The sequence below is a fragment of the Geospiza fortis genome, unplaced genomic scaffold (assembly GCF_000277835.1).
Source record: "Geospiza fortis unplaced genomic scaffold, GeoFor_1.0 scaffold301, whole genome shotgun sequence".
Lineage (NCBI taxonomy): Eukaryota > Metazoa > Chordata > Aves > Passeriformes > Thraupidae > Geospiza > Geospiza fortis.
The window spans coordinates 962635-979162 of record NW_005054490.1 but is presented as its reverse complement, the minus strand read 5'-3'; the positions used below and the strand labels follow the sequence as shown (position 1 = coordinate 979162).

At 35.6% G+C, this 16528-nt stretch overlaps 1 protein-coding gene across 2 annotated transcripts in view; it reads left to right on the top strand.

Moving 5' to 3' along the window:
• Positions 1 to 16528, top strand: part of BRD1 (bromodomain containing 1) — a 54961-nt gene that overhangs the window by 15154 nt on the left and 23279 nt on the right. For both annotated transcript variants that reach the window (XM_031063240.1, XM_005428518.3), the window contains exons 4-8: positions 5074 to 5205; positions 8298 to 8426; positions 9357 to 9669; positions 10446 to 10706; positions 13918 to 14406. In XM_031063240.1, the coding sequence (XP_030919100.1) occupies positions 5074 to 5205; positions 8298 to 8426; positions 9357 to 9669; positions 10446 to 10706; positions 13918 to 14406 (1324 nt within the window). The remainder of the gene's footprint in view (positions 1 to 5073; positions 5206 to 8297; positions 8427 to 9356; positions 9670 to 10445; positions 10707 to 13917; positions 14407 to 16528) is intronic.

Genomic DNA, 16528 nt, shown 5'->3' with positions numbered 1-16528 from the left:
AGCTGTGCCAGTGCTTGGTCATCCTTACAGTTTAGAAAAAAACAGGAGACTTCTGATGTCTGTTCTTACTTTGTGCCCATTGCCTCTTGTGTTGTCACTGGGCACCACTGAAGGGAGCCTGGCTCCATCTTCATGCCTCCTCCCTTCAGGTATTTATGTGTATTGGTGAAATTTCTGCCCCTGAGCCTTTTCTCCTCCAGGCTAAACAGTTCCAGCTCTCTCAGCCTTTCCTCATAGCTGAGATTCTCAAATTCCAGTTACGTGGACCCCTTTTAGGTGAACTTTGAATATAAATCAGCCACTTGTTTATCTTGTTTTCATTGTTTCTATATCGCTCCATTTTGAAGTTTGATTAATTTTTTACTTCTGCATGCGAGGTTCTGAAGAGTGATACCTGGCAGTGTACCTAATTAGTGTTATCTAATAATAGTTGAAATTAATTTAGTCAGACAATATACTTCTTTTTTAAATGAGCTTGAGTCCTTACAAAATACTAAAGGCAAGCACAGAAGTGTGGTGCTATTGTGGCAGTATAGAACTAGACTATTGTTAGTGTCCAAAAAATTACACAAGCCATTTTTCTTCTGGGATGGCATGATAAGGGTACAACTACTATGTATTTAAATAATGACTATCTCAATAAAACTATTATTGTAATTGATGTTTGATTAAAATAAAATAGGCCTTTGATATGAGCATTTTAAAAATCAGTTGCCTGTTTACACTTCAGTACAAACAGTAGTTCTTTATTTTCTTTTCTAATTTGAGAATAATTCTTAAATAAGGAAATAATGCATTCTAAATAAATTGGAAGCTGTTTATATTGGTCTGTTGAAAAATTTGTTCTTTTCAAAGTAAAATCTAGTTTCAAGGTGAGCTGAGTATTAAATGAAGTCTGTTGATGAAAAATGTGTAGTTAGTGCTTTTCGTTGAGTAGCAAGTGTCCTGTGTATGACATTGTGTCTTTTCCAGAGCACTTTCAATAGCTATTTATTAAAGCAGTCATAACTGCAAGGTACTTAATGTATTTTGTTACTCCCAAATGTAAACCAATTTGTAACCAAGACAATAAACAGCAATGGCATAGCTGTTGTGAGAAAACCTTAAAATTTTTGATAGGCATGATTATTCTTTTCATTTCAGTGCAGATGGGAAAATTCTTTTTATTTTATGTGAGGGGTCAGAATATCAAGAAGCCTAGATAGATTTTTCAGTTAACCAGATATAAACAGTGATGTAATAAGATTCAGGGTTTTTTAAAAATTGTTATTTAAACAGGAAAGAAGTGTTATAATGACGAACCAAAACCCTGAAAATGGTTTCAGGATGTATGGTGGAAAGTGGTTTTGATCCCTCTCTGTTAGGTTACTAGAACAAATTTGGTGAAGGGAGAGGTCTTCATAATCTAGACTTCCTAATACATGTGTTTCAGTGTTCATTTATTGCATATGGTTTTGAAGATCTAAGAGTTTTTAAGCAGGCTAAAAGACCTGGACTGCCTCACCATTTGCAGGAACAAGGAACTCTTGAGAATGGTTTATGCTCTCACTTCTCTCTCCACCTAGAGAAATTAAGGAAAGGTATTGGAATACTTTAATACTACTTATATCCTCATTATTTTAGTTTTTTTCCCTGAACTTTAAGAACGCTTGAATGAAAATAAGGCATGAAATGTAAGTGTAGAAGCTTGCTGCTGCTGTAGTGATGTTGGTTTAAAGCCACTGTGAGAAGAAATAAAAGAGAAGGTGCTGATGACTTAAGATCACACCTGCACCGAAAATTTCATTAAGAACACAAATTGCAGCCACTAAATGGTTTTGTCTGCTTGCCACACAAGTCCAGCAGAGCATGCTAATAAAATTAATTGTATTGCTCAAGGTCCAGTTTCATCACTGTCATTCTATTTTTGTTTGTATCATATTAAGTTACAGTCTCTCTAAGGAATGAGGCTGTTCTCACACATTCTCATCCAGCATAAGGAGGGATATGGTGCTACTCTGACAGTATTCCTTCTGGTGTGGAGACACTGGTAGCATACTAATGGTGAGATGAGTTCTCAGCTGCTGCATGTTCCTTGTGTAGACTTAAAAATGTTTTCCTCTTCCCTCAGTATTAATAAATAGGTAATATTCTAGGTAATACTTAATACTTATTCTAGGTAATACATAATACTAGGTAATGTTTCTAGGTAATACTGTGTTCAGCAAGAACTAAGTCCACTGGAAAATCATAGACTCACAGAATGGTTTGGACTGGAAGGGTCCTTAAACATCATCTAGTTCCCACCCTGCTGCCATGGGCAGGGACAGCTTCCACTAGACCAGGTTACTCAATGTCCCACCCAACATGACCTTGACCACTGTCAGGGATGGGGCATTAACAGCTTCTCTGGGCAATCTGTTCCAGTGTCTCACCACCCTCACAGTCAAGAATTTCTTCCTAATATCTAATCTAAATTTCCCTTCTTTCAGTTTTAACTCATTGCTCCTTGTCCTATCAGTACAGTTTCTGATGAAGAGTCCCTCTCCAAATGAGAATTTCTTTATAAATTTTTCTTGTGTCATCAGCCAGATGAAACGTGGTAGTTTTCAGGACAGTTGTAAAAAGAAGAAAGAAGAAGAACTTTCCTACCAGGAAGTTCTATGTCAGAAAGCTAAAAAATTTGAAAGAAACTTTATATTTTGAGTTTTTACTGGTTGGTTGTTGGAAAGCAGTGCATCGTACTCTCTTCAACTTTTACTGACCTTTTAATCTAATTCAGGTGTGTGTTGTATGTCAGAAAATGAATAGGTTAGGGCAAAGGAGAGTTATTTATTACGTTGTAAACTGTCTGCCGGCATTACTTTGCATAGAAGTGTCAAAAAATTGGAGGCTTGCTATTAATCTCCAAACCAGAGTGCCATTCAGAAAGGTAGTGTATGTGTGCAGAAAAAAAAGGGAGGCAGGGTGCTTTTGATATTTTGGGTCACATCTGTAGATTGACAAGTATGGGTCTATTATAGGGAATGAAATTAGTAAAACAACTGATTAAAATAAAATATTTTTATTTTATTTGAGTGCAACTGCACCTTGAGGTTCAGCCAAGTACTTAAGTGTCTAATAAACACTAAGGCTTGCTGTAACATTATTTTTTCTTGCTGTATTTAAGTTTCCTGACCCACCCTAGAACTAGTACACTTTGTTGACTTAGCTTTCATCAGGCTCGGTTCTCCAATTTCTTAAATTATGCAGTTAAATAGGGCAAAAAGCAGGGTCTGAGTGTTTGCAAGCAAAGGGATGACAAGCATGCTACTTCTGGCAGTTTAATTTTGGTTCTGACAAACAGGAAAACTGAAAAAATTGTACAACGAAGAGTTGGGTTGCATTTCCACGCATGAGGTTTATACTCAGAGATGAAGGGGTTTAGGAGAGTATTGCTTAGTGGCAGTGTAGACTTCCTATTTCAGTGAGTCTCCTCAGAATTTTAAGGAATTGAAAATTACTGAAAATATTAATACTATTAACTGTCAAAATTTACTTTGAACTATTCTGATCCCAGCAGTTAAATTATTGCGTCTGTGCAAAGATTTAACTCTTTAAAAGAAATTACAACTGTCAGTTGTAATAGTCATTGGGAAAGGGAACTAGAAGTTTCTAGCTCCAGTTTTTAGGTTGTTTTTTTGTTTTTTGGGGTTTTTTTTCTTAATGAAAAGAGGAACAAACTCTTATTTCCAGATTGGTATATTCTAGTGCAGAAGTAGTTGATATTTTAAGTATTTTCAACTTCAGTGAAGTCAGAGATTTGAATAAAATTAAGCTTTACCTTTACAAAGTACATGAAGCAATAAAATACAATGCAGATGATAAAATTATAGCTCGGGCAAATCTATTAGATAATGTTTTTAAGCTTTCAGTTTTTGTAATTCTATTTTTAGAGCCAACTATCTGAAAAACGGCACAGACTTCCTTTAGAGGACCTATGGTACTTCTGAATTATTCTTCTCCTAAAGAATTTGTGGCTTTTGGTGTAATAATTCGTTATGTTGTTTATTGTTCATCTCCTTAACTACTTTCCTTTATTCCTTTGTCTTCTATATATAAAAGCTGATGGAATTTACTGGTTTTGTTTTAGATTTTAGAACGCCTTCCAAGATGACTTAACAAGTATATATTGCATTATGCTAGTTACGGGCAAGCATGCAAAGCTTTGGATATCTCTCAGATATGCTTTTATAAAATACTAGTTTTTCAAATGTAATAATTTTCCAAAGCAGATGTTTCTTTTGTGTAATTGGTACTAATATCAGGAATTCAGTTACTTTATGGCCTCATTTCTGATGAATTACCAATACCATTTGAATCCTGGAAGTAGTATTCTAGTATCCTTCCTTTTCCTTATGAAAAATAGTAAAGGCAAACAAACACTCTGTGTTTTTTATGTACAAATCAATCTAAATACTACAAGTGTTTAAACATTACTTACTCTGAAAAATGTGTAAATTAAATTCTTTCATCCATTTTCCAAAAGGGTGTATTGCTGCATTATTCACCTGCAATACCATTTGAAGTTACTATATTATCTAATAAACAGCTTTTCATTTCCTGTCCTTACAAGCCATATTTTTTTTTTTTTGTTACAAGTGTGTCCTAGTTCTGCTGGGTGTGAGGGAGGTGGACTGTGTTGACCACATGAGTAATTTGTTTCTGCCAGGCTGGAGCTTCTGAAGAAAATGGTGGTGTTCACCTAGTTTGGATTTTGATGTGAAAATCTTGTATTGTATTTTGCAGTGTGTTGTATTTCTCGGTTGCTGTTTGCTGTGTTGCTTCTTCTGATGTCAATAGCCATTGCCATAGGAATGCTTTCTAGTTTAGATTTTATTTTCAATTAGACCCTCGAGTAACTCTGGAAGATACCCTGACCACAGGTTTTCTGTTGGTGCAGCATGAAGCTTGTGAAGCTTATGAGCAAGTGCCATAACTTGCTCGCAGTAGATTCTCCTATTATGTGCATACATTTTGTAGTTGTAGAGAACTATCCTATAAAAAGAGGTATGCATTTTTCTTTTCATGAAAATGTTTTGGTTCTTTTCTTAGAGAGAAGATGATGAAGAAATGCAAGCCTTAAAAGAAAAATTGAAGTACTGGCAAAGGCTGCGCCATGATCTTGAAAGAGCACGTTTATTGATAGAACTTATACGTAAGCGCGAAAAATTAAAAAGAGAACAGGTAAATGCAGCACCTTTTAATTTGGTGAAGCTTTTCTGAAGGAAAGATAATTTAAGTATTCTCACAATTTTTTCAGTAGAAGGACCAGCTGTATTTTAATGCTTACATAGGGTCAAGTAACATATGTACATGCATGTGCACTCAAACTATTTAAAATATATAAAATTTTCATAGAATGGCTTGGGTTGAAAGGAAGGATTAAAGATTATATAGTCCAACCCCTCTTCAATAAACAGGGACATCTTCAACTAGATCAGGTTGTTCAAAGCTCTGTCCAATCTAACCTATACTTTCTCCAGGAATAAGGCATCTACCACCTCTCTGGGCAACCTGTTGTTCCAGTGCTTCACCCTTATTGTAAAAAAATTCTTCCTTATATGTAGTCTGAATCTACTCTCTTTTAGTTTAAAACTGTTACCCCTTGTCCTGTCGCTACAGGCCCTACTAATCAGTTTGTCCCCACCTTACTTATAAACCTCCTTTAAGTACTGGGAGGCTGCAATAAAGTCTCATTTGGGCACTCTCTCTTCCAGTATGAGCTACGCCATTTCCCTCACTCTTTCTTCAGAAGAGAGCTCCATTCTGATCATGTTTGTGGCCCTCCTCTGGACTCACTCCAACAGCTTTATGCCTTGTGATGGGGGCTGCAGAGCTGGATGCAGCAGTCCAGCTGGGGCCAAATGAGTGCAGAGTGGAGGAACAGAATCACCTCCCTTGACCTGCGGGCCACACTTCTTTCAATCCAGCCCTGGATGCAGTTGACTTTCTGGCCTGCAAGAGTACTCTGCCTGCTCATATTGAGGTTTTCATCCACCAGTACTCTCAAGTTCTTGACAGGGCTGGAGCTGTTCATCCCGCAGCAGGTACTGATACCTGGGGTTGCCACAACCCAGGTGCAGGAGGACCTGGAATTCAACCTTGTTGAACCCCGTGAGATTCCCATGGGGCCCACTTCTTGAGTTGGTCTGTGTATGGATGGGATCCTGTCCTTCAGATGTATCAACTGCACGATTCATCTTGGTGTCATGTGCAGATTTGTTGAGGGTGCACTTGATCCTTTGGTCTCATGTCATTGATGAAAATACTTACTGTACTTCTGGTCCCAGTACAGACCCCTGAGGGACACCACTCATTATTGCTCTCCATCCAGAGTCCAAGCCATTGATCACTGCTCTCTGGATGCAGCCATCCAGCCAATTCCTCACCTGTGGAGCAGTCCACCCATTGACTCCATCTCCCTTCAGTTTAGAGAGAAGGATGTTGTTGAGGACCATGTCAGGGGCCTTAGAGAAGTCCAGATAGATGACATCTTCCCTTGTCTGCTTGAAGAGTTACTCCATCATAGAAGGCCAGTAGGTTGGTTAGACCACTAGGTTAGTTAGGCAGGACTTGCCCTATGTAAGGCTGTGCTGGCTGTCCTGAATCATCTCCTTGTGCCCCACATGGAAGCTTTGCCTTGTGAAGTTATGCACTCCTGGAGTCTCCTACAGCTTGTCATGCTATGTTTCCAGATGTCAGAGTGGTTGAAGTCCCCAGCAGGACAGGAGCCTGCAAAAGCAGTGCCTGTCTGTTGCTGGAGCAAGAAGGCTTTGTCAGTAGGCTCCCCTAGATCTGAAATAAATGCCGACCACAGGGTTCCTTCTCTCACCTTGGTGCTTAAGCTTTCAACCTGCTCGTGGCTTTTCTTGAGACAACTTTTCACAGTATATTCATTTCTCAGTATAGAAGACAACCCTGCTGCCCCTCGGTATGCTCCTTGCCCTTTTGACCAGCTTCTGACCATCCCTAGTCATACTTCAGTCATGGGATTCATCCCACCAAATTTCAGTAATGGAAATTAGGGTGTGGCTCTCTACCAGCACTTTGACCACCAGCTCCTTCTGTTTGTTGCCCTTGCTGTGTGCATTGGTATAGAGAAATTATTTAAGAAGACATTCTCTTAGACTGGAAAAATTATTGGTTTCTGAAGAACTGTAGAAGATTTGATCTGTGCAGGTTTTCTCAATACATGTCCATATACTTAGTATCACTTGTATATCCTTCTGTCATGAAAAAAGCAAAAATAAAAGCTACATCTGAAATCCTACAGCATTCTACAGTTAACGTTGCCAGGAGGAGAGATTTGAGGAAGTGATAATGCAAAAAGATAAAAGCTTACATGAAATTTGTGAATGCAAAATGTTTGCACTTAGGAGTTTTTAATGGTCCTTATTTGTAAAAACACCATTTCATTTTTACTTTTGCAAACTGTGAACATTCATTGCAAGCTAATATAATTTGTCCTTCTGGAGTGCTTTCTGGAATTCTATGCATCATTCATGTGTATTCACATATCACTTGCTTTACACATGTATTTATATGCATGTACTTTATGTATGCATGTTTGCTTATACTTTATTTACATGCATATATTATATATATGTGCACACACCTTTAGTCTTTCATTAAGAATTTACTTTAGCCATAGCAAGACTGTTTCATTGTTGATAACTCTTAAAATGGCTTGAAAATCAAGCTAGAGAGGAATTGAAGTAGTGTCAGAAATAAAAAAAAATCTGAAGGATATTGAAGTATTTGAAGATGTTAATTTTGTTTTTTGAAATAATTTTCTTGGAATTTATGTAGAACATTGTCTTTCCAATTACTCTTTGTTTTGGTCTTATGTAGCCTGAAAATCAGATTTGCTGTTTAAACTTCGAACATAGCTGTACAACTGAAATTTAATTTGAAACATTACCTTTAAATTCTTACTGTTTTCACATTGTTGGTGAATTGTGAAGCTGTTGCTATGTAGCATCTTTTAAAAAAACACATTTAAAAGTGGAACAAAATTCTTGCATATAAAATACAAATTTGAGTTCTGGGAAGCTGGAGTTGAAGGAATGAGAGTGATTTTTTTTTTCTTATAAAATCATTAGCTGAAAACCTGTCAGATAAATGCCAACTGAGATATTGAAAGTAGTACTGAACTCATTTGCTTAAATGTATTTGTATTTTATATCTCGTTTAAAATACTATACTATTGCTGCTAAACATCTTTAATACAGTATGTTAAGGGGAAATGCTCAGTTGGATGACTGTTACTTCTTTAGGTCAAGCTTGAGCAGGTTACTATGGAGCTTCAGCTTATTCCATTCACTGTACTTCTGCGATCAGTTCTGGATCAGCTGCAGGAAAAGGATTCTGCTCGTATATTTGCTCAGCCAGTGAACCTTAAAGAGGTATGCTTGCAGCTGTGTTTCCTGGTGTTTACATGTGGCTTGGTGGCACTTAAGTACAGGAAACAAGTCATTACATACAGAGGTAGAAGCAGTGTTAGCTTTTAATCTTTATTCTGATAATTAACATTATGAGCTATGGTCTACTGCTATGAAAGCCTTTTTATGCTTATATACCAAAATAATTTGTATGGAAATAACTTGTATGGAAATACCCCATTCTTGTATAGTATTTTGGGTACATACTGATGCTTTTCAGTAAGACAATTTTGGTAAAGCAAATTCGAAGGGTATCAAAAATTGCAATGCAGATACTGTGTTCTTACTTGAAGGTGAAACTAGACAGACTTAGAGTATATGATGTGCATTTATCCATATACTGCATACACATCTGTTTATTATATGTAGAATCATTGAGGTTGAAAAAGACTGCCAAGATCATCAAGTCCAGTCTTTGACCTAGTACCAGTATGCCAGCTAAACCTTATCTCAATGTGCCACACTTCCATGGATGGCCACTGCACCACTTCCCTGAGGAGCCTGTTCAATTCTTAACCAACCTTTCAGTGTTGAAATCTTTCCTAACATACAATCTAAACTGCCCCTGGTGCCACTTGAGGCCATTTTCCCTTGTCCTGTCATAGTTGCCTGAAAGTAGGAGTACATAAAACCACAGAATTCCCAAGAAAAAGTTTCAGCATCTCTTAGTAAAGCTCAAACTTGTTACCCAACATGCAGAATATTATAATATCTAAACTTCTGTTGGCATGCAAATGTTTGCAATATCTAGATGTGCAATTCTAAGTTACATCTTCAATTTCTTGTATTGAGGTGTTACAAGATACATTTAAAAAGTGGATCAGTTCTAACTAATGTTACTTTCTCTGTAATAAGACAGTTTTACCTAATTGTGTTTTAAATATTTATCAAAAGGTTCCAGACTATTTGGATCATATTAAACATCCTATGGATTTCTCTACCATGCGGAAACGGTTAGAAGCTCAAGGCTATAGAAACCTCACCGAGTTTGAAGAAGACTTCAATCTGATCATAGATAACTGTATGAAATACAATGCAAAAGATACAATATTTTATAGAGCTGCAGTGCGGTTAAGAGATCAAGGAGGTGTAGTTCTCAGGCAAGCCAGGCGAGATGCTGAAGGAATTGGTTATAACAATGAAACTGGAATGCACTTACCAGAACGGCCTAAACTTGAGTCACCCCAGCCTTTCTCTTGGGAAGATGGTAAGATGCTTTTCAGTTATTTTGGAAAGTTGCATTTTTCCTTGCATACAGTGTGTATGTTCCATACAGATGTTTAGGATTGTTGCTGTCCAGTTTGCTAACTTGATTCTCCACCCCCCCATTAAAAGCATTGCTTGAAAGAGTCTGGTGTTTCTATTCTACCAGATCTGTCATAAGACATCAGTGCTATCTGGATTCTGATTTTGGCAGTGTAAGAGCCTAATTCAACAATTTACGCAGAAAAGGTTTTTAAGTTGAGTGCTTTCTTTCACATGATCGTATATGCTTGTAAGGCATGGAAAATGAATACCAGTGTTCATAAACTTCAGCACATTCCTGAGTAACTTACTTGAAAAATTGAGCACATTTGTAATACTAAGAATTAAATAGTTTTTTTTTTGACATACACATGAGTTTTCTAAGGTTTGGCAGTGGAGAATAATTAACACATTTCTTTTATAACCATAATTTTGTCCTTTTCTCTAACAAGAAGCAATTAATCTGTTAAAGAGGGAAGGATTAATTATGTCTTCCTTCTGACCTTTTATTTCTTTGCTCTACTGCTTAGTTTTTTTGATCAAAATGCTGATTACGAAAAATAGTAACTGTATAGTAGGAATTAATTTCAGTATTTCTGACTATGATCTAAATAGTTTTTTGGCAGTATTTTCTATTTTGGCATGTGAATTCAGTTTTTTTCCTTTTGTTGTATTACTGTTCTGAGGATGTTCTGGGAGATGCTAACACATTTTCAATTGTATGTGTTTTGACTTCAGTGGATAGATTACTGAATCCTGCAAACAGAGCACATATGTCCTTGGAGGAACAGCTGAGAGAGCTGCTAGAAAAACTTGATCTCACCTGTGCAATGAAATCCAGTGGGTCAAGGAGCAAAAGAGCAAAGCTGTTAAAGAAAGAAATCAGCATTATTCGCAACAAACTCAGTCAGCAACACAACCAAGCTCCTCAAATAGAGTCAGGTATTGGAAGTTTCGAGGAAGAAAGTGCAGCATTAGAACAAGATGGAGAAGAAGAAGGTAAGACTGTAAACCAGGTTTAAATGAGTACTGGTCTGAACTGCTTCAGTCAGGTGCTGTGATGTGAGTAATAGAGTGAATTAAAGAATTTGATTAACTAATATTAAATTTAAAATACTGATTTTAAAATTAAAATAATAGTTTGAAAATATGAAAGTAGCTGCCTAATCACAACAAATATTTTAAGGGTAGAATGATCTTCTGAAGAAAACCTCCATCCATTACTTTTCATGGTAGCAAGGCTTTAAAAACTTAAGTGTTAAAAAATGAAAGTGCAGACAATATCAGATGAAAAGCAGTTGGAAATGCCTGAGTAGAAAAGATCTTTTTACTTTTGGAAATACACTTAAATGTCAAAATATGTATTAGGCATCATGTGAGCCTAGGTCAATGGTAATGAAGACTCTGGCTGTTGTACTGTGTTTCTAGACTTTTTTTATTCACTACTCCAGACTCTAGGGAGGAGGGTGGGTAAGCTTTGGGGTTATTTATTTATTTATTTATCTATTTTAAATAAAGCTAGATATTGATAAGACTTAAGACATTTCATGTTGTAGAATCAAGTCAGCCACATCTGCCTACCTCTTCCCCTTTTGCTTCTCTTCCTCCTCAAAACATTTGTCTGAGAACTGTCTACTCTTGGCTAATTGCCATTGATTTCAATGAGAGCAGTGTGCTGGAAGGACTAACTTAATATTTTAATTCAATTTAATATTTGCATTTTTAGCTTTTTAATCTAGTTTCTGAGCTTTTTATTGCTTATTTTAAAATGATGGAAAGAAAATCTGTCACTCAAATAAGAATTCTATTGACTTTGTTTCATGGTTAGCTCTAAGGAATTAAACTTTTTCTTTAGGAAAGTTAAGAGATGTTTTTCATTTTTGAATAAGTGCCTTGAATAGGAGGAGGAAAGAGCTCCAGGGAAAGTGGAAGCATGGTAATAAATAAAATAATCTCTGTTTGTTGTGGCTTGATGCTATCAAAATTTTTGAAAGGTGAAGTCAATTAAATGATTGTCCTTAACTGCCATTCAAACAGCAACTTAGTGTTTAGTTCCAAACAGAACTTGCTGGAGAATTGAGCATTGGTAGAAAAAGTGTACATGAATCAGCACATTATCCTGTTCTGAGGTTTTTAAGTGTTCTCAAAATGTTTAATGGTTTGGGTTTTTAAATTGGGCTATTTTTTAAATCTTCAAGTGATTATGGTATTAAATACAGTTCTTTAGGAACGTGGGGTTTGGCATCTAATGAATCCACAACCTTTTTTTAAATTTGTAGCTTAACATTTTGATGCCACAGCCTTTCATTTCAGCAGTTTTTTGTGAAAAAAGTAGCCCAAAATGAACAGGTAGTTTCCTTATATTTATGGTAGGCTTTTTAAATAAAGCATGATGAAAGGCATGATCCAGGTTTGATTGGTATGGTTGTTATGGTTCTGATCTAGTGGAGAGTAATAATAATTAGTTCAAATTTCAGTTCTTAAATGGAAGGTACATAGAGGAGTAAAGAAAACAAATTGCCAAAAAAAACCCTAAAAACAAAATCCTGTGCCCAGGATCTCTACAGGAGCTGACTTTGATAGAACTCTGAATTACCCCCGTGCAATTCTGTTCCCAATCTTGGATCATATGAAAAATACAGTACCAGAATAACCCTGGGAAATTTAGGTTTTATTTCTAAATAATTCTCAAGTGGTTTTATGTTCTTCAGTCTTTCTGCGAATATTTTCTAATTAGTTGTAAGAAAATCAGAATTTGTTCACAAAGGAAGGCACCATGGAGATTTTAAAGCACAGGATTTTTTAATGGCTGATAGTTTAACTGTGCTTATCTGACTGTACATTTCCTTCTACAGTCTTCCTGAAATATTAGTTACCAATTCTAATACCTGTATGCCTGCAAATGATGTAAGCCCAGTCACACTGTATTTTGAAACCAGGTATTTTTAATATGTACTATGCTATTGTTTTATTAAACCTTAAACAACAGGGTAAAGATTTTTTTTGCACTTAGAAATCATTGATTTCCAAGTAAATATTGCTGGGCCAAAACCAAACAAAATAAACTGCAAATAGTGAACTTAAACACTTTGGGATTTTACACCTTTCCTCAGGTGGCATAGAAAATTTAACTAAGTTAAAATATTTTATGTGACAAAATATATCACATAAAATATTTATTTAGCATAAATAGTACATTAGCATTATACAGTTACTCTAGAATAAGTATTTCCTTTCTCGTATTTTGAAAGAGTCTTTTGGAAGCTAGATTTCATCTTTTTGAGTTGATAATTATGGATTAGGGCATCCTAGTTGTATCAGGGAATACTGCAATAATAGGGTGTTTATTTTCTTTCCCATTACTTGTGATGAAAAACTGAAACTACTTTTGTACACTCACTGTCATATCTCTATTGTCTTTTCCCAGCATGGATTTAGTGGAATTGAGTGGGACATGATCATACTAAAAATATTAAAGTGTGGGGGAGAAGGGGAGAAAAATGTTACAGAGTGGTTTTTCTGATTTCTCATATCAAATCTTCATTATCAAGTGTGTTATTTTTCAACTAGAGGCTAATCAAGCTGCATGATTTTGGGGATGTTGGGTTTTTCTTCTCCATTTTTATTACTTTTTCGTAGATAAAACTTCTGGTCACAATTGTAAAAAGGTTTTACAAATCATGCCCTTGTGTAGATTTTTTTAACACATTTTAGTTCACTCAAGTAGAAGAGGTTACAAGTACCTTTATTTTTATTGATTATCTAATAAAATTTTTCATAGGTAGGTAAAGTGAATATTGATAAGATGAAGTAGAAAAAAAGGTATCTTACAAAAAATTTTACTTGAATGGCAGTATAATTCATTTAACAGATAATCATCCACCACCCCAACTTCCTAATGAAAAAATTTTAGTAGTTTTTAGTTAATGAAACTAACATAACTGCATGAGAAGAAGCAAGTACTTATCCAGGTATAAATTGTTAACACCAACTATAGATGTCTTCTTTTCTACCCCTGTTGCATTCCCAGTATAAAAGTAGGGACTACTAACTAGGACAGATTGTTGCTAGACAAGTTTTGCTTTTAAAATGTTATGCTTTGTTTCCAGACAAAAATTTATTTGGTGGGCTGCACATTTATAGTGAGTTTTATAATAGACTTTATAACTACAGGTTTTCAAAAATCACACTCTATTTATAATTTTTTCAGGAGATAAATCTCCCCCTAAACTTGAACCATCAGATGCATTACCTCTTCCTTCAAACTTGGAGACTAATTCAGAACCACCAACCCTCAAACCAGTAGAACTCAATCCAGAGCAGAGTAAGCTTTACAAAAGAGTAAAATTTGATAATGAATTATATAGCACTTCCATTCAGAAAGAAATAAATGGACACACTCCAGAACACTTACTTGACAGTAATCTCAATGAGTCGACTGTTTCTGCTGTAGCTGAGTCATCAACTGATGTAAACAGACGTACATCCATTCTCTTCTGCAAATCGAAAAGTATAAGCCCCCAAAAGTCTGCAAAGAACACTGAAACCCAGCCAACTTCTCCACAGCTAGGGACCAAAACCTTTTTGTCTGTAGTCCTTCCAAGGTTGGAGACATTTCTGCACCCAAGGAAAAGATCAAGGAGTGCATGTGGAGATTCTGAGGTTGATGATGAGTCCCCTGTAAAGCGCTTGGATACAGGTAAATGTTTACAAAACTTATTTGAATGGATGCATCTGGAAAGTTAACATACCTGTTAGTTTTTACCTACATGTGATTGTTAATCTTCAGATTTTAGCACTTGAAACAGGTTGTCCTCTCAGTTGAGTAGTTACAGTTCAAAAAATTGTTATTCATTTTTGTGTTGGCCCTTGACAATTAGACTTACTGAACCAAGTTTGGGTTCTTTAGTTTCATGATGTAGTTTTTAAGTGCACATATGGGTGTATATGAAACCTGTAGGAAAGATGAATTGGCTGCTTTTTTGCAAATTCCCTGTTAAAACTACATGGAAACTTGACAAGTCATGCCAAAAGTAGAAGGCTAGTAAGCAGGAGCATGAAAAATATTGTGCCAGGTATGATTTCATTTTGCTGAGTGTTACTCCAAGCATATTTTTATATTATGAAACTGATGACTGTGTATGAGGCACTTTGTATATCCATGTATTTTATGGAAGTGTTAAAAGCCCAACATATAATGACACTTCATGTAGTTTTCTTTTTAGTCTATGCGCTTTCAGTAGAGTTGAAGGTGAGATTATGCTCTTACTGAGAGTTCTCTAAAGGATATTTGAAAGAAAATGTTATCTTGATACATTAGTGTGGAACAGCTCAAGACAATAATTATATCTCTCAAAACTTTAATTATATCTTTTCTTAGCACACCATAGTTCTATTTATTTGAGAAGTTCTTATAAAACCTTTGAGGAAGAAAAGCAGCATCAGGAAATTACTTATGGGTATTTCCTTAATGTCATCCATGGCCATTGCTATGACTTTTATACTACCTTTGAAATAAATACTCTGTCTCATTGTCATGTTGGGAACCCTTATGCAGGTATGAAAACAGCATGTGGGGATTTGTCTCTTTGAAAGAGATAGGAATTTAATTTGAGCATTAGGTGTGAAGATGTACTCCAAAGCTGGGGGAGGGATAGGGGGGATTTTTTTGGGGAAAAGGGAAGTATTGTTGATTTTTAGGTTGTTTCTTTTTTGTTTGGTGGGAATTTTTTTTTGAATAACAGGATTTTTCGGGGTGTGGGGCATTGCACTTTTTTTTGATTGGTTGGTTGGCTGGGGTTTATTTGAATGATCACATGAAGACACTAATGATTCTAATGCTGAAATCATAGTATGAGAAGATTTTATGTAAGATGCAGTGAGGGGAATTGTTTTTCATTTATATTTTTGGGGTTTTGTTCTGTTTGCCTGTTTAGAAACCCCCAACTTGCATTCAATTTCCTAACAGCTTGGAAAGAGCATGCAGATTAGATCTGGTACTTTAGTTCTGAAGTAAGTACCAAGTGAAGGCAGTGTGATAATAGAAATTAGTTAATCTTTATTAATAATATAAAAACTTTGGTTTCCAAATATCTTAATTTGCCAGCGTATAACCTAGATAATTTCATTATGTTCCTGAGCATAGATTGCATTTTATCACACACAGTGAATCATTTTGTGCTAGATCACACTGGGAATTAGTCCTAATTCCTTGAAATTTTTGTGTTAAACATTGTAAATTTTTTTTTTAGGGGAAGGAAAGGTTTTTATTTTGTAAGAAAACTAACTTAATTCCTAAAGGGAAAAAAGGCAGCTATGAAACCAAAACCCACCAGATTTCTGAATACATTTAAATTCAGCCATTTTTCCTTCTCTCTGCGGAGTTAGGTGTATGTAAAGCAAATATGCTTTTGATTATCTTCAAAACTAACAACCTAGTTACAGGAATAAAATACAGAAGTTAAAAAGCTTTTCTATTGTTAATTTAAAACAAAATTATGTAGTCTTTTTCTGAAGCTAGTAAAGATATAAAGAGAATTAAATTTGTGTAGAACTAAAACTTAGGGGGCATTTATAGTTAGAATTGGTACTTGTTCAAGAAGAGTGAATTGAAACAGTTTGGCCAATTAATATTCACCTGAAAATGTTGTAGTTATTCTTTAATAGTATCTTGTGTTTTAAGCATATATGGTTCATATAGAAGTGGCAGTTTATCAGATCTTGTTCCTTTGATTAGTTTGCCCGTTGGCAAGTAAACATTTTGCTTTCACATAGAAAATTTTATTCCTCGTGTTATTTTCAAATTTGTCTCCACACTAATT